Source organism: Equus caballus, chromosome X (genome assembly GCF_041296265.1).
Source record: "Equus caballus isolate H_3958 breed thoroughbred chromosome X, TB-T2T, whole genome shotgun sequence".
NCBI lineage: Eukaryota > Metazoa > Chordata > Mammalia > Perissodactyla > Equidae > Equus > Equus caballus.
In genome coordinates this window covers 109,536,368-109,554,674 of record NC_091715.1, presented here as the reverse complement: position 1 = coordinate 109,554,674, position 18,307 = coordinate 109,536,368, and the positions used below count along the sequence as shown (strand labels likewise).

Here is an 18,307-nt window from a genome sequence, read left to right as displayed (position 1 = left end):
TCATCATCATAAGTTGGAGAAGGATTTGTAAATTATGGTATATTTATATTATGTTTAAAAGCATGCATTGTAAAACAATATTACATATCGTTATGGATACACATATATGTAGTAAAACAAATTAAATCCTACATTGCAATGATGAATACCAAGTTGAGAATAGCAGTGCTGAATGCTGGCTCCTCAGAAATCATCAACACCACTTGATGAGTTTATTTACTTACAGTGGTAAGGGAGACTACCATCTCCTCAAAGCTTTAGTAGTATCTCGGAGGGAGAAAGGCAAAGTCAGAATTTATTGAGAATTGGAAGTTTTGTTAAAAGTAAGTCTTATAATGTAGGGACTTGATTAAGATTGGGCAAGAATTATAATATAACAGTCCAGGACTGGTGGAAACAACGAGAGGATTTTGAGGTGAGGTATTCAAAGAGTCTTAGAGCGCAAACTGCGTGTTGACACTTTCCATGGAAAAGTTGATGTGTTTTTTGGGCAGTTCCTATAATGAACAATCAAACCATTTGCTTGGACAAGAATCTCCTGGAAGAATAGTCACATTAATGTAGAGAGTAAGGTATACATGGGGAAGGGTAGGTAATTTCAGTCCTCAGTGTCTAAACTGAGAGTAGGGGTAGATGGTTTTGGTTCTCAGTAGTCAACTCTAGGGCAGAGGAATAGGATCAAGGAGAAGTGCGCAGAGGCTTCAACTCTGCCTATAATGTTTTATTTCTCTTAAAAAATCTGAAGCTTGCTGAGTGAAATAAGTCAGAGGGAGAAAGTCAAATATCGCATGATCTCACTCATAAGTAGAAGATAAAAACGACAAACAAACACATAGCAACGGAGAATGGATTGGTGGTTACCATGGGGGAAAGGGGGAGGGCAAAAGGGGTGATTAGGCTCACATGTGAGGGGATGGACTATAATTAGTTTTTGGGTGGTGAACATGATGTAATGTACACAGAATTTGAAATATATTATGATGTACATCCAAAAGCTATGTAATGTTATAACCCAATGTTATTGCAATTAAAAACAAATAAAATTGGGAAAAAAAGATGAATTTAAATAATAATTTAAAAAATCTGAAAGCTAATATATGGCAAAATGTTAAGACTTTCCAAACCTTGGTAATGGGTTTACAGGTAAAATGGTTTATCTTTCTTAATATTTCTTTGCACGTTTTTGTAGGCTTAAAATATTTAATATTTTTTAAATGGTGCTGTTGTTTCATAAACGACGACCAATTCTTTGTTTCCTTTTCTCCAGACACCCACCATGTAGATCTCTTTTTCTGATTGAACATCACAGATGGTCCAATTACATTAAAATTGAGGTAGTTGATGTTTCATTACATTCCAGTCATAGTTTCCAGTCTATCTAGCTCTACTTTTGTCAGCCTCATAAGACTTGGTCACTTCCCATGTCTTGTCAATCGAGATTTTACAAACCACTTGTCAGTTTGTATCAATTTCAATTTATGTTGATTTTTTTTCTATTGAGAGGGCCATGTTTTACTCATCTTTTTCATAGATTAAAGAGTTTCTTTTCCTAGTGTTCTATGTATGGGGATGTGTATATATATACATACATATATATACATATACACGTGCACACATACAGATCATATATTGTATATACATATTTATACACACACATATATAGAATCTTAGAATTAAAAATCCACCAGATCATCTTCCTAGCCAATATATGACTCACTTCTATAGTAGTAGGTAGGTGGTATAGCATAATGGTATCATATGGGTTCTGGAGTCAGTTGGCTGTGGGTTAGAATCCCAGTTCTGTGTCAATTATTATCTGTGTGACCTGGGCAAGTTATTTAACCTTTCTAAGCCTCAATATTCTTGTAGGTAAAATGAGAATAATAATAATACCTACTTTGTAGGATTTTAAGTTTAAGAATACATGTAGAATATTAAGCATAGAACTTAACACGTCTTCAAAATATGCTAGTGATTATTATTATTATCTCTGATAGCTATGGCCATCAGTCTCTGCTTGAACTGTTCAACAATATTCTACTCTACAAGAAAACCTGCTCTATTTTAGGGAAACTCTGTTACTAAAAACTCAATAAGCTAAAATTCTTTGCCTTCAAACCCTCCTTTAAATTCTGTTTGTTGGTTGTAATTCTGTCCTTTCAAACTATACAGATTAAAAGTCTCTACTATTTCAATGTGGCAATTCTTCAAAAGTTTTAAATCAATGTCTTTTATTCTCCAGAACATTCTTTACCTACCTGTCAGAACTCTAGAGCATAAATAATGTTAGAATTAGCTAGCAGATTTCAGCATCACCTACAAATGTATTAAATTGGTGAGCAAGTATTGGATATTCTGGTAGTGTAAATGTTCAGTTTTGAAGTGTTTGATTTAGACATGTAATTAGCCTGTCTCCAGGCAGCTAATGAGTTTTAGTATCTAACTTTGGGGAAAAGGAAAATCTTATATATCTTTTATTTACTTTTGGATCCAAGTTTCTGCTTTTACCAAATTCATCATTTTTGCTCTATGTTTTGCCTTCTGTGTATGTAGTCCGTTTTCTGCACCATGCAAGACACCATCCCAGTTCCTTCACTTACCAAAGTATTGATATCTCCAGGCAACATGGGCTGCAGACTTTAATGAAGCTTTGCAGGCATGGAGGAGGGTTGCATTTTAGAGCGTCACAGCAAAAGGCTTAAAATTGAACGCTAACCATTGCTGTTCTTCAAAGTTCTTCTGAGAGAAGAATCTTCACTGGTTATCTCTTTAGCTTGGCCTCCAGTGCCCTGCATTCTTCTAGGCCCCCTGTCTGCTTTGTATGCTTTACCTGTCATCTCTAGTTCATGTCCAACAAACCTTCAAATATATGTTCATTTCTTGTATGACAGTTTATCCATCTTTTTCTTTCTTCTAGCCCAAACCAGCTATACTCTGAGGGTTATCTTTCCACAATTAAAATGGCCTGTTATAGTGTTTTGCCAGATAAAGACAGTTTTCTTCCTAAGAGAAAATCTGCCCTCAGCTAGCTCTTACGCTAACACTTTATATCTCCATGCTACACAGACATGATATAAGGAAAAATAGCTATGTCCATAATGAAGGATATATGGCATGCATGCCTGCATTACCCTTTCCACCATGAAAGACATCATTAACTAATTATAGCATGCTTTACCAAAAATGACTCAAAATCTTTCTCCTCCATGGTTGTTGCTCCTGCCAGAGAGCCCTTTCTGTTGAGGTCTCATATTCTCTGAGGTAGCCACTTCTGTGGTTTCATCTCTTGCCAGGCAGGCCCCTCCATGATTCTAGGGACCAAAGTGGGTCCCAGTTTCTAGGCTCTGGTAATATCACTTATTCCCATTGTTTCTCAAGCCCTAGGATTGGTGGTAGCTTTCTGCTTCTGCTAATCTCTAGGTTGCTTTGTTATCCCCATTTGTCTTCTATCACATACATTATCAATCCCTTGTATTAAATTCCCTCTATTTGAAATAGCTAAAGTGGTTTTGTTTTTTCTGATTGGACTCTAAATGATACATTTCCTTTGAAATCTGCAGTATGTTTTATCTCTTTTATAGTAAAAGCATATTCAGTAAACCTCAAGTCAAATCTTTAAGCCATCCTAACGTTCCTAATTACTTCCGTGCTGGATATTCTGTCTTCTCCTCCAGATCCATTCGCACAAGCCTTCTCCACCCTGCTCTTTGCTCTAGGAGGCTGACCTCTACAAACGGCATCACATGGGCTTCTTGCCCTCTGGCTTTCAGGTATATTCAATCTATACCAGGAGAATTGGAAGGTGGAGGACAAAGTGTTTGGGGTATTTAATCCTCCAGCCCTCTCTGGCTTTGCTTCTTTGCCTAAGGCCATAGATTGTTAGTTTCTTTCTCATGGCAACAGGGCATGCCAGATTCCAATCACAGCTCTCTCGCCTTCCCCCTTCAAGCCTAGGAGAGGTAGTAGCTTCCTGCTGCTGCTAGTCCCTGGGTGCTTTGCCACCTGTTGTTGGTCCCTTAATCCTACCCACCCTTTATAAATAGTTCCTTCTTTAAAGTTTCTTCGCTCACCATTTTTGAGAATGCCATCTGTTTCCTGCCAGGACCATGATCAATATAATCACATACCTGTGTTTGACAACCCACCCCTGTTCACTGCAAACTCTTAAGACCCTCTTTGTACTATTCCTGACCTGTACCTACACTGCTCCATTCGTTTCTGGCTTCTAATTATTGGCTCTATGTCTCTCTTATTTATGATTCTGCACCTAGTCTTTGTACTTAAAGTTTGTATTTGGTCTCCCCAGGTTGGAGTCTTCCCTCTCCCCAAAGGACTTTGGCTCTGACTCACTCTTCTATTTCTCCTGCTTCCAAGTATCTTTGGGCAGTCTGCCTTTGTTTAAGGACCCTTAAACCTAATCTTCTTTCCCAACGTGTTTGACAAGTGACTAACCATCCAAAGACAGGGGAGAAGCATATTTGGGCATATTCTAAGTTACATTACTGTTATTCTTTCTTCAGTCTACTCTACAAGCCCTCCCTGTGAAATCTCATCCATTAACACCTCTGAAATTTATGTCTCCACCCCTAACCTCTGTTGTGAGATCCAGACCCATATATTCAACTGCCTATTCAATGCCACTCTTGAATATCTCAAAGGCACATCAAGCTAAATATGTCCGAAAGTGAATTTATCTCCCCTTTGATCAGATTTTCTTCCAGTGTTCTCTGTCTCAATAAATAGAGCCATCAGACCCTTGCTCAAACCAGACTAGTAAGTCATTTGAGACTCCTCCTTCTTACTTACTCCGCTTATGCGATTCATCATCAAGTAATGCTGGTTTTATCTTCTATCTCAAAGCTATCCACTTCTTTTTATCCCTACCCACTACCACTTGATGCTGTTAAATCTAAGGTATTAGCACCTTTCTCCTGAACCACTGCCATAGCCTCTCAACTGGCCTCCCCTCATCCACTCTTGCCCCTCTTCAGTCGATCCTCCACACTGTTGCCAGAAATATCCTCTTCTCTATGCTTAAAATAAAGTTAAGAATTCATAACATTGTCCACAAGGCCCTGCATGTTCTTGTCCCTGTCAACCTTTCCAGCCTCCTGGAGACTTCTCTTCACTCACTGTGCTTCTTCAAGTGGGCCAAGTTTATTTGACCTCAGAATCTTTGCACATGCTGTTCTCTCTATGGAATGTTTGCCCTATTCTCTTCTTTTACTTATCCATTAGATTTTCGCTTAGTCATCTCCTCAGTAAAGTCTTCCCTGACACTCTAGTCCAGGCTAGGCAGCATCACCTCCGCTTTATATGTACCTAAGCACCCTATACTTCTCCTTTATAACACGGTATTTTTGTAATTATCTAATAGGTGTCATCCATCCCAGTAAGCTATAATCTTCAGGGCACAGATTGTGTCTTGTTTTCACTGCTAGCACACAGTAGGTGCTGAATAAATGTTGAATGAATACTTGAATGAAGGAATGAATTTAGGTACTTATCATCTTTGCCAGAGTGCAAACTTTCTGACTGAAACTTTAGATCTCCACAGAGCCCAGCCCAGTATGCTATAAATCTTTCTCTTATTCTTCCCCAGGTTTATGTATGATTTAATCAATAAATACTTGGTGTGAAAATGAATTGTAATACCTGGAATTGCTCAAGTTATTCTTCAAAATCTTCTCACCTATATTGAATATGTGCTTTTCTTTTTCCTACTCTATGCACGTTCCATATTTTTGTCTCCTTTTGTTGTAAGTATAACAATTCACTTTTTGTGGCTAGAGGAAGCTTCTCCAGCCAGTAATTCTCTCTCCTTTAATGTCATTGCATTTATTATAGATCACAAGCATGATTGCTGTGTACACTTAGAGTACTATACAATTTTAAATAAAAACACTATTTTTACCTAAGAGGAGGTCTTCTCATATCTAGGAGGGAGGGGAGAGACAATCATACATTTGAAGAACTGGCAGTGACTGTGAACGTTAAGTCAAATGACCAGAGGATTGGGATTTACATTGTGAGTGATAATCCATCCATATTTCTACCTCTTTCCCTTCATCCATGTAAAGTAAAGCTGCAGGATCTGCCTTTGTGTAAACTCTCCAATGGTCTGTTAATATGTATTGCTGAGGCTATAAAATTAAAGAGATGGCTGAATTCTGCTTATTTGTTTTGAATTTGGGCACAGGGAATTAGTCATCTATAGAGCTCAATCATTGGTTGCAGAACTTTGAGTGTTATAGAATGGATAGCTTTGAAATATCTGTTCAGTGCTCAGAAAGCAAAGCATGATGGGATGAGTACTAAACTGGGAGTCCCAAGACTGGAAGTGTAATCTTGACTCAACCTCTGTGTAACTATGAATGCCTCACTAATCTCTCTTGTGCTCATGTCCTCTTTTGTAAAATAGACTATAATACCTCCACTCATTACTCACAGGGTTGCTGTGAGGATCAAACAAGGAAAGCACGAAATGGAAGATATATTAAAAAAAAATCCTACAAGGGGGGTATGTTGAAATATATTGGCACTTTAGATGCCTTATCTTTCTTTCACCTCTGATCACCTTCACTGACAACTGATATTCATTATCCATTTTTCACATCCTACTACTACAGAAACAAACAAATGCACAGATAAGTTTGCAAGTAGAAAGAAAATAAAAACTGAGAGGTTGAGGAATAAGAAAAAATAATGACACCTAAAAATTATAAATGCCACAAATTTTCAGTTGTTACAATTTATATTGGGATAAAGAGACTAATGCTCTTTACATTCTTTAGACAATAGATATTTGTTATCAGCAAACCAAACAATTTATTTTACAGGAATCAAAAATGACATGTAAATATTAATTCAAATATTATATTTCTGTTTTTATACAATATAAATCTATATCAAATATTAATGATTTCAAACAAAAGAAACCAAATTTTTTCTTCCACACAATTCTTCATTTTGTTAGAAAAAAAGTTCTTTATGTACAAATGCAGGTGAATAAAATGTACTAGTAAATATAACCATTTGACTGCATTAAATAGACCCCTTTTACCTACTTAGTAAGTATGGTAGGGTCTGCAATGGTCAAACTCAGTTATGAGTCCAAAGCTTCAGATTTGGCATGGATGGTTAGGCTGGATGAACCCATCTTTACTTGATTAACCTTAATATTTCCTGCCTAAAACAATACAAAATACATGAGCCTTTTACAATATACCTTGTTTTACACAACCCAGGATTCTGAAGTATATGCGAAGTACATTTTTAGAAATGGAATTATTTTTAAATATATTAGGAGAGTTTACTATTTAAAGAATTCATGTGGTGAGTCTTTTATTAGGTTGAATTATATGAAATTGTTGATGTTTGAGCATTTTTGACCTATAGAAATGGCAATTTCATATGGTTCAGTGTAATAAAAAGTGAAAAATCACTCTTTCACCTTAAAATAGAGTACATGTGTATATAAATAACCTACCTGTTTATATACATTTAGGATTTAGGCTAACGTGCAATTTTTTGGAGAGCAGTTGTGGGGGAGGGAATTGCCAAGTCAGCATTTTGGATAGATGGATAAATTCAAATTATGATCATTGATTGCTCTAGCTGCCCCTTTGAGCAGTAATACACATTAATACATTTGGGGATATAATATAATTTAATATAAATGAAAAAATTATTTTCTTTGTAATAAGTTTGCTATGATGAAAACATTCAGTCTATTTTCCTAAAGATTAAATACCATGTAAGTCACCATAATGACACATCTGCTTAAATGCATCTCCATTTATATTATCACTGGAAGTTGTGAGGGGTTATGTTACTATTTTAGTGTGATCTGTGATGTGTGCTTTGGTTAATGCTCAGTGAAGATCTGGATCCCATGGGGTAGTTGTGATGAAAGAGGGTAGTTGTTTTCCAGGTGAGTAACCTAATCATAAATTAGGAATCTTCATCCAAGTCAGTGATTAGACAGCAGTTGAAACTCCTGAAATTCGGGTTGGGGAGGTCAGGTGGGCAGGGAATAGATTTGCAGTCTGTCTCTTCATCAGATTCAGCAACAAGGCATTGGGTATCTTGCTGTTCACTGCTGTTGAAAGCGTAATCAGTTTCTTCGTTTATCCAACCACTGACTTCTGAACTGTAAAGTGCATTCAAATACTGTGAGCACAAAAGGGAGAGCCCAGAGTGAGGGCTTAAGAAGCTCTGGGGTATATTGCCAGCCTTTGATGAAGTTCATGTATGGCCTCCAAAACTAAAATTTTAAAGGATACAGAGTCTGGGTGTTGAATAAAGACACAACTTAAACCACCAAATGTAGTGAGTCACTTTGCATTTTGGAAAATATAGTGCCAACAGGGAAGTGTACGCCTTATCCAAGTCTTAGCCTATCTGCTGATCTCTTCCGAACGGCGCAGAATGCAGCTGCCCTCTCTTATAGTGCGCTATTATAATAGGTGTGTCAGAGTCAGCCTTGCTGCTAAGTTTAGCTCAGCATGTGGGGATTTCACACTTTGCAGCCCCTTGGAGAGGTGAGTATTGGCAAATGACTGTGTATAAAAGTAGAAAGCACTTGGGAATTTCACCACCAGGCTAGATTTAGATCAGAGTAAAGGGGCCAATCTAAACTGGTAACAGACTAGAGAGAGCTGCATGTCTGGTGGAGGCGCATTAACCTCACATCCATTCCATTTCTCTCTCACCACCACTGCAGTTCCCGAGGGATCACTCCATGAAATTTGATGACCACTTTTTAGGTGTAAGAGAGGCCTGATTTTTTCAAAGCAGGTAGAATTTAACACAGGTGTATTAATTCTTTGGCGGCAAGAATATGACCAATCTTCTAATTTACAACTTGTAAACAGTACTCATCTCCTTTGGTTCTCCCTTTGGAACGTTAATTTAAAAACAAATCTAATTCTTTGTCCACTACTGGCATATTAGGATTACATAGGAGAATGGAATTTTTCAAAATATATTTCTCTTATAGGTAATAAGTGAAACACTTCATCTTTTCTGGGGATCAGGAAGGGAGGAGCATTTTCTGGGAAAGAAAAATGTGACACTTGAGGACATTGATCTCAATAATGATTTGTTGGAGGGTGTTGTTTAGTCCTTTCCTCCTTTGTCTGTCTTTGTTTTTCTTACACTCAGTATAAAAGGAGTCTAGTGATAACTAAATAGCTCTCTGATCATTTTTCAGAAAGAAAAGCCTGGCACCCGGAAGCTTGAATGTTATATCCAAAGCCACAATCATTTAACGACAGAATACTAAGATTACTTCATTTCTGCTTTAAAGTATAGCTGAGTCTCCTTTGCCAAGGCCGCCTTTAAACAAAGCTCATATTTGTGTGCAACTCAATCATAGAGCATGATGGAGAGGGAGAAAAAGGCAAAGAAGCTACACGTATAATGTAAGGTTCATTGTCATGAGCACATTTTGACTTAATTTTCCCTCGGTTTTAGAGAAGCATACCATTCCAGATTTTTGTAATACATCTGCCATTATCTGAGTTTTTAAAAGTGCAGTAATAGTAAAAACACAAATGTGAAATGCACATTTTCCCTCTCTAGATGAGTTCATTGACTAGAAACTTCATTCTGCAAACTTGCTCTTTAAACTGAAATGGTTTCTTTAATCTCTTCTTTCATTTGAGACAAACCTAATGGCCTTAGATGATAAAAAAAAAATCACTGGGAAAAGGTTTGTAGTCCCTTCCATTAACCTCTGACATAATTTACCTTCATGTAAGCAGAGGTGATTCTTTAGGGTCCCAGTGCCAAATTAAAACTTGCCATTTTCTTGGGGTACCCTCTTTGAACAACCAGCCCTTTCAAAGGCAAATTTTCCTTGTTCTTGGAACTTCCAGGGATCCTGTGATTTGTTTTGTTTTGTTTTGTTTTGTTTTGTTTTTTACAACAGCTGCATATGAATTTCTGTGGTCTGAGGTTTACTTAAGGTCCAGGCTCTCTTTGGTTACTATGGAAACCTGCCCTCCCAACCAGCTGCCATTTCCTATATTCCTGGCAAAGAATGAATCTCAAACATCTTAGATATCTCACAAGCAGAGTCAAAATAAAGAATAACACAAAGAAACTATGAACAACTTGTTAAATGAAGAACTTGATATCCCTACATGGGAAGCTATGTGCAACAAGGTAAGCTTTCCTGGACATCATCGTACAAGGGTTTACTGAGATCCACTAATGCTCATCTTCATCCTGGCTTTAAGGAGTGGGGATTCGACTCTGCATCTCTACATCTGTGAATTGAGGAACACTTTCTGTGCTCTCAGAGTTGATGGGCGAGATGACATGTTTGAGCCGAAGGAGCATTGTGAAGAGCAGAATGAGAAGAATAGCCAGGAGGCTCAGGAATAAGCCCACATACATGTACAGGTTAGAATACTTATCTGAAGTGGTGTCAACCTCTGTTGCCAGGGTAGGGTAATGGGCCCGCCCAGTGAGATTTCCATGGTACTTGAAATGCACCTCTGTCATCACTTAAGACTTGGATTGGTACCTGTTTCTGTTTGATTTCTATTGCCCTTGAGGCATTCCACAGTCACTTAGACTGTGTCTGAATGTATTGGAGGTGTTCCAACAATCTCATACAAAGCAATCACGACCAGAGCCAAGTCAGTCGTACACAGCAAGAAAATGGTGATGTCCTAATTTGGCAACACCCTCTCTGTCCTCCAGCACAGCAGCCCCCCTCCCAAATAGGTTTTATCAGAACTTCTTAATCATTTAAAAAATATTTATACATAAATAAATCTTTTATTTTCCACAGTCCTACTCTTATACTGATTAAAATAAATATCGTGAAACTGCTTTATAATACTGGTATTGGGACAAGAATCTTTCAGAGTGTTAAATCAGACTTTTACTCTGTTTTGGTAGAGGGAAAAAAGGCTCTGTTTTACCTACAGCTCATATAAATGTGTTCACTAATTACGTGGATTTCATTGGGTTCTACTGTGAGGAAACTTTCTAAAGGTTTTTGTATATTTAAGGCTCAGCATATCTGAATTTTCACCCTTCTTGTCTTTCTGAATCTTCCCTAAGGATGGAGCTTGTAAGCTTCCTGCCCAGCTGCCATAGCCTGAGGGCTGAAAGTCTAGAAGATGTGAGTTTTCTACAGCTTTGTTGATGTCCCTCACCGTAGGCTGGAGGGAAGGTGTTGTCAGATCTGGTAATTCTCAGCAGCAGGAGGTCTCAGAGGTGCTGACAGCAGTAGGTCTAGGCTCAGAAGATTTAAGATTCTTCAACAGATTTATTTTTCTGAAAATCAAAAACAAAAATAAAAGATTCATGTATCTAAGAAAAACAGATGGCAATTTCTTTTGAAATAAAAATTAACTGATATATTACAAAATGGCTTGTTAGGGGTAAATTAGTTTTAAAACGATACCCTGAGTTTTCTTCATCTGAATGCTTCTTTTTCTATGTGGTAAAAACAGCTATTAAAAGGTTGAATAAAAATTCAGATCACTGAACAGCAGCTACTAACTAGGCTAGATTAGGACAGTGTCTTCCAAACTAACTGGTCATAAGGCCTACCAGAGGTACTTACTAAAACACAGACCCTGGGCCCCAACCTAGACTTTCTGAATCACAATCTCCACAGTTGGCGCCTGGTCACCACTATAGACAGTCAGATTTTATTGGTCTAGGGTGGGACCCAAGCACTGATATTTTTTAAAAAGCTCCCCAAGTGACTCTAAAGTGCAGCCAGGACTGAGAACCACTGCTCTAGCTTGACCAGGATAGTCTAGCACTGAAATGAAGAAGAACTAAATCTAAGGATTCATTTGTCAAATTCCAGGCCCCAGTGCCATGGGTCACTTTAACAAATGGTGGAATTTTCAGAAATGCAGGCTTCCTCCAATTTTATTTTTGGGTTCTCTCTCTCACTTAGGTCTGTGGGGTGAGAACACACTTTTTTTTCAGTATTTGTAGATCAGGAAGAATTGCAAGGGTGTGTCTTTTCTGAGCAAATAACTGCATCTTGCATTAGTGGTAAAGACAGAACCTTTGTCTTTATAAGCAAAAACATTCCAGTGTGTAAATAGGGTCAACTACTTACTGTTGAAGTCTTCCAAAATGATTTAGTTTGTCATTCCAAACATGAATTTTGAATATGGGTGACTAAAATAAACAACATACACCACCATCACCTGTCAAACTTCCATGTGCAATAGTAGCAGAAAGCTGATAATGTAGCCTAGTTCTGTCGCTTGTTAACATACCCAAGGAGAGTTAATAGAAATAGCTCAAACAATCACATTACTCTTCCTATAATCTTGAATTTTGCCCCCAGACTTGGAGCACTTCAGCTTAAAGTTTATATTCACTAGCCCATGTTACTATACTTTGTGTAATCTACATGATTCTTAGTCTACCTGCCTACTGCCCCCACCACCCATGCAGAACCACCTGGTTCACAAGAAACAGGAGCAAAGAGAAAGGCTATCTTATCTTTCTACTGTTTTTGGAACAATGGTCTAGGAAACAGTTTTGCAATACTTAAAGGTACATCTATTTTGATTTCTGATTCACTAACAAGTGGAAAAGAAAATTACAGTAGGTATCCTTTAGTTCCCTGGAAACAGTATCTCCAGAGGCCAATGGTTCACCTGAGTAGCTTGTTACAAATACAGATTTCAGGGTCTGTTCTTGCGAGCTTCTCCTCCCCAAACCACCTGGTTCTTGATCTTGCTTTTTCTCCCAAAGCCAGTTTTTCTCAGGAGTGTGATGCATGGGCTCCGACATCTTTTAAAATGTATATTCCTAGGTTCTTCCTCAGGCCTACTGAATTCTAATATCTTGGATCAAGGCCCAGGAATATGCATTCTAGGCACAAGCTTTTCAGGTGATTCTTTGCATACTGAACTTTGAGAGTTAACTATAGGTCTTTCTATCTAGACATCCCAGCTAAAGAACATAGCTAATCTGTCTTATTGGCTGTTTGAGGGGCCTACTTTAAAAAAACTATTTAAAACAGTGTTACAAGTTGAATTGTGTCCCTCAAAAAGATATGTTGAAGTCCTAACACCTGGTACCTGTGAATGTGACCTTATTTGGAAGTAGGGTCTTGATGCAATCAAGTTAAAATGAGGTCATTAGGTTGGCCCTAATTCAATATGACTTGTGTCCTTATAAGAAGAGAAGACAGAGACACAGGGAGAAGACAGAGGCAGAAATTGGAGCGATGCATCTACAATCCAAGGAATGCCAGCAAATGCCAGAAGCTAGAAGAGCCAAGGAAGGATTTTATCCTATAGACTACAGAGGGAGCATGGCCTGGCTGATGCCTTGATTTCATACTTCTAGTCTCCAGACCTAAGAGAATAAATTTCTATTGTTTTAAGCCATCCAGTTTGTAGTACTTTGTGGCAGCCCTAGGAAATGAATACACTAAGTAATCACCCTGAGGCCCTAGTGTTTTGAAACATTTGGGGCAGTGTTTCTCAATGTGGTCCTAGGAAGTCCCTTCATCAGAATCACCTGGAAGACACTTATTACAAATGCAGATTTCTAGGCCCTTTCCCTCACTTCCTAGACCAGAATCTCTGGGATAGGACTCTGAAATCTACGTTTGTGACAAGCTACCCACTTAGAGTTTCTAAGCACACTCTGCAAGGAATGGTTTCCAGACTCTGCTGCCCTCAGAATCACCTATTAAGCTTTTTGAAAATGTATATATCTGGATCCTTCCTTCAGAGGTTCTGATTCAGAAGGTCTGTATGGGGCATGAACATCTTTAGTGCTTAAAGCTCCACAGGTGATTTTGATATGCAGCCAGGGCTGAGAAGCACCCCTCCACAAATAGAAGAGAGCACTTCAGATTTGGGACTCTGACTGTCACGGGCAGCATACACAGAGGCATTACTTTTTCACCTGCCCTGCAGAAGGGAAGTGGAAGGAAAATAAACACTCTGCTAGTGCAAGCCAAGTGGGAGAAGCCGCTATAGTATTATGGTACCTTTTTAATCTCCCATGGACCTCAAATACACAGATTTGAATAAGTCTTACCCCTTGGTTTATGGCACATTGTCATCATAAGGCATCCAGGGTCTCTATTATTTGCTTACTTAATAACACCCATGGACAAACACCTGTGAACAAACACTTACCAACTTTAAGACTGAGAATAATTTACATGACATGTAAATCCTACCTATGCTCCTCCCCATCTCATCCTACTACCTACTCCTCAGCAGAAATAATCAATACTCTAAATTTTGTTAATCATTACCTTGCTTTTATTTACAGACGCACACACCTATGCCTAAACAACATGTTGTTTAGTTTTATTTGTTTTGAACTTAATAAAAAAGTGTCAAGCTATACTTCATCTTCGGCTTGCTCTTTTTACTTTACATTCTATTACTATTTGATTTATTTATAACTATTCTATTAGGGTGAAAAAGGAATAAAGTTTTGGAAGCCCACATGTTGCCTTTGAGGATCCTTATTGCCTTTGGACTTTACTCCATTCTCTTTAGCTTGGCATTCAAGGCTGTCAATGCTCTGGTCCTGGCTGACCTTAATTCCTTCCACTATCCTCCTTTCCAATCAAGCTGTAATGCTCACTGTTATCTACTTCCCTGCCTCCATGTTTTTGTCTGACCAGTTCCTTCCATCTTCCCACATCTCTGCTTGGGGAAATGCTACCATTCTTCACGGTTCAGCTCATGAAACCAACCTTTATTTCCCATCCAAATCCTAATTCCCACATGCTTTGTATCTCAGAAGTTACATTCACCTAATATTGTAAATATCTATTTGAAGTGCTTTCCCCCAAGCTGTAATTTATAAACTCCTTGAGAATCTTTTTCAACATTCTATCCCTTATATAACCACGCTCGCAGTAGCTGCTCAATAATTGTTGAAGAAATGCATGGATATGCCTGAAGAAATGCACTTAGCATTGACAATTTGGAAAGATGCACAGTCTTTTCTCTGTTCTGATTGCTAATATAGGTTGGGGAAGAGGCTGAAACTCCCTTTTCTTTTTATTCCCCTCTCTCACTCCCCTGTCTCTTATTGTGCAAAGGAGACTAAATTTCCAATTATAATCTGGAATTTAGGAATAATCACTTTATTAGAAACTTTGCTCTTGAATTACCATTTTGGTTATGTGATTTTAAAGGAAAACCACATGGGATGGGTTCACAGCCTTAAATTTTAGAAAGTTCAATTGTGTTTATAAGTGCTCTTCAGTAACAATTGATAATAAATTTTCTCCTTCCTACACAATCAACCCTGAATCTTCCTTAGGTCTGAAATATTTATTAGAATTCTGTGAAGCTTGAGAAAGCTGTAGAAAACAATGATCTCATATATAGTCGTCAATTTCGTTTGAGGGTTTGGACAACTAACTAATTACATATTTCTTAAAACCTCTATAGTCTTCAGGACACCAAACACCCTGGTCAGTTCAGACAGGTCTATCGATTTAATTCTGTAAATCCACTAAGGACTTTGAAATGAGTAAACGAAAAGTTAGGTATTAGGGAATGCTCTTTGTTACTCTGGTCTTGTATCTGCGACAACTTTTCATAAAAGCCTTCCAAACAGGATTGCCATAGCTCTCTTTGCTAACTAATTAATGAGTTGCCTAGATAATGTGATTGTTCCATTAAAAGCTCTGCACCGTTTGGAAAGAAAAACAACCATGCAATTTCAAAAGAAATTGAAAATTTATTAATTCTGAAGGATCTCATTTTTGTGGAAAGACTGTTATAAAATTTTAGTATCCTGCAGTCCTTTCTGGAGAGGTCACAATATAGAAATCAGGCTCTAGTCTTTGTAAAAGTGATCAGGGACATAAAAAGCTGTTGAGGGACAAGGAGGAGAATGAGGGATAGGAAAAAGGGCAAGGAATTAGGAAAAGAAAGGAAGTGACATAGAGGGAATGGGGGAGCACACAAGGAAGGAAATGTGAGATGTAAGATGATGAGGGATGTGGGGAGTGGATAAATGATAGGAGGAAATGAGTGATTAAGAGATAGAGATGAAGATAAGGAAACAGGAAAACACTGGGAAAGAAGGAAGGAAGAAAGGATAGGGGGAGGGAAGTTTGGGGGAACCACAAAGGGAAAGAGATTAACTTAACAATTGGCCAATGTCTAACATTAGCCTGAACATCTGGTTTACTTCACTTTTAATATAAATCAAAATACTCACAAGTGATGTGAATGCATCTTTGGTTTTCTGATTGCATGTTTTGTCATTAACTTGGTAAATAAAACTCTTAGTAATAAAAAAACTTCTTGTGTTTTTGGTATGAATATTGAAATATCAACTCTTCAGTAATGTTCCATATCAGCATAACCTCACAGAAGCAAAATAACATACACACAGAGATCATGAATTCTGCTCCTTAAAATGAAAAGGGAATGTGGAGCTTTCTCCATCCATCAGACCTGAGAGGATTACGTGGGTGTAACTTGTTTCTAATAAGAGCAACAAAGTTCTGTGTAGATCTCCGAAATCAGATCGAGATTTATTCAGCAACCCTTCGGGTGCCAACCAAGTATCAGACACTACTAAGTGCTGGGGAGATAGAGATAAACGTAACCTGATCTCTGTTTTGGTCCTCAAGGAGCAACTAGTAGTTACTGTTGCTTTTTCTTTAACACGATAAACTTCTGAAAAGAATTCACTGGTAATTTTGCATTTTTCTGCATGACACCTGCCTATAATTCCAGAGCTGAAATCCCACCAAATAGCTAAGGAAAATGATCAGTGGAACAATTCAGAAGAGAAAGTCGAAACTATCAATTGTAGCAGTCTTCAGGAGTTAACCCATTCTGTTTATATTTATCTGCCCAGTGTAGGGGGAGAGAAAACTAAAGGAGGTAAGAGCTGTTCGAGTATCTAGTTCCACAACAGCCTACGAAAAAACAATTCCAGCAGCAAGCGCTCCTTCAATGGCCGGAGCCATTAACTAATAAGCTTTCTCAAGTGGGAGTTGCTGTATCTTCTGCGGCAGATGGTGCCTATTTGTCACACCTGCCGATAAATAAAATAATGCCGCTCCTTTCACTGTGAATAACATTATAATATTTCCAACTCTCTCTTACCTTCCTGGCTCACCGGATGAATGGGGTTGGCCATTTAAGAATCCCTTTTGAAGCTTGCACCGACAGGCAACTTGTTCCGGAACATCTCTGGAATATCTGGAAAATAGAATGAAAGCCTTGTTTTGCCAGAAAAGCAGACTTTGTTCATGCAAACTATGCTTTCTCTTTGATCTTCCTAAGAGTCAGACCTTTCCAGCGCAAAACAGAAAACCACCTTCTATTAGTTACTTAAAATGCCAGCTGCCACTTACAGCTTCAGAGTGCGGTTTCAGATGCCTGCTCCTTATAAACTCCAAAGAGCAAGAGAAGTGCCTGTTTGGATGTGTATGACACGGTCTGGAACCCTTGAATGCAAGCAGCCTGAATAGTTAAGTCCCCCGTTCTCTTTTGCAGGCAACAGTTTAGAGGATGCAGGGAAAGCTAGTGATGCAGCCCCGCTCTGCCTTAGCGGTGTGGAGCCGAGGGGGAGGAGATAAGAGAGAAGCTGAGAAGCAAAGTTTGTCGAAGCCTTCCACTTTAACCCCTTCGAGGCTTCTTCATGAATCTGTAGGATTTGTGAAGGCTCCCTGTGTTTGTAAAAGCTTCTCCGTGTGTCGTTTAAGAGGATCAGATCTCTTGCTCAATTCAAGAGGTTTTTCATCCTAGATCTTATGGTAATACATACTTAGAATTGAAACCAAACATGCCAGGATGTAGTGATATTTAAATAATTCCATCTTTACAAACAGGATGTATACATATGTATGTTTCTAGGTTCGAGAAACCTTTTTTTTTAGGCACCAGCTGAATACTTTTATTTTGAATTTTTGTGGAAATTTAACATCAATCTTGGAATCGAAGTCCGAGTTTCTGGCTGGGGGGTCTAAGCTTTAGTTAGAATATATGTTGGAAGGAGGCATATCTATCCAGGGTATTGTTCCGTTACAAATTATTCATCCACCTGTTGTTTAAATGCCCTTACTGTGTTTTACATATTGTGGCAGCAGGTAGTAGATTAACATTTCTTGAGTGCCTACTCTGTGTCAAGCATTCAATGTAGAGAATTTCATTTAATCCTCACAGCAACTCTGTAACTTGGATATTATTATCTTCATTTTACAAATAAGGAAACTGAGTCTCAGAGAGGAAGTGTATCATGCAGTTTAGTTAAGCTTGGAGCCGATATTTGAAAACAAGGCAGTGTGATCCAAGTCTTTGCTCTT

General features: G+C 38.2%; 2 protein-coding genes and 1 non-coding gene across 8 annotated transcripts in view; 1 reads left to right on the top strand and 2 right to left on the bottom strand.

The window, feature by feature from the left end:
- Positions 1–18,307, top strand: part of DCX (doublecortin) — a 367,328-nt gene that overhangs the window by 123,737 nt on the left and 225,284 nt on the right. The window lies entirely within an intron of this gene.
- SERTM2 (serine rich and transmembrane domain containing 2) lies at positions 6,736–10,657 on the bottom strand. The gene has a single exon (XM_070257774.1). The coding sequence runs from the start codon at positions 10,510–10,512 to the stop codon at positions 10,240–10,242; it is 273 nt and encodes a 90-aa protein (XP_070113875.1). The 5' UTR covers positions 10,513–10,657; the 3' UTR covers positions 6,736–10,239.
- Positions 6,736–17,560, bottom strand: LOC111771650 (uncharacterized). Of its 2 annotated transcripts, none has more exons than XR_011434870.1 (4): positions 17,357–17,560; positions 17,106–17,201; positions 11,175–11,295; positions 6,736–8,152 (listed from the first exon to the last, which is right to left on the bottom strand). It is a non-coding gene; the product is annotated as an uncharacterized protein (transcript). The 2 variants fall into 2 exon arrangements; XR_011434869.1 differs by having other exon boundaries at positions 7,734–8,172.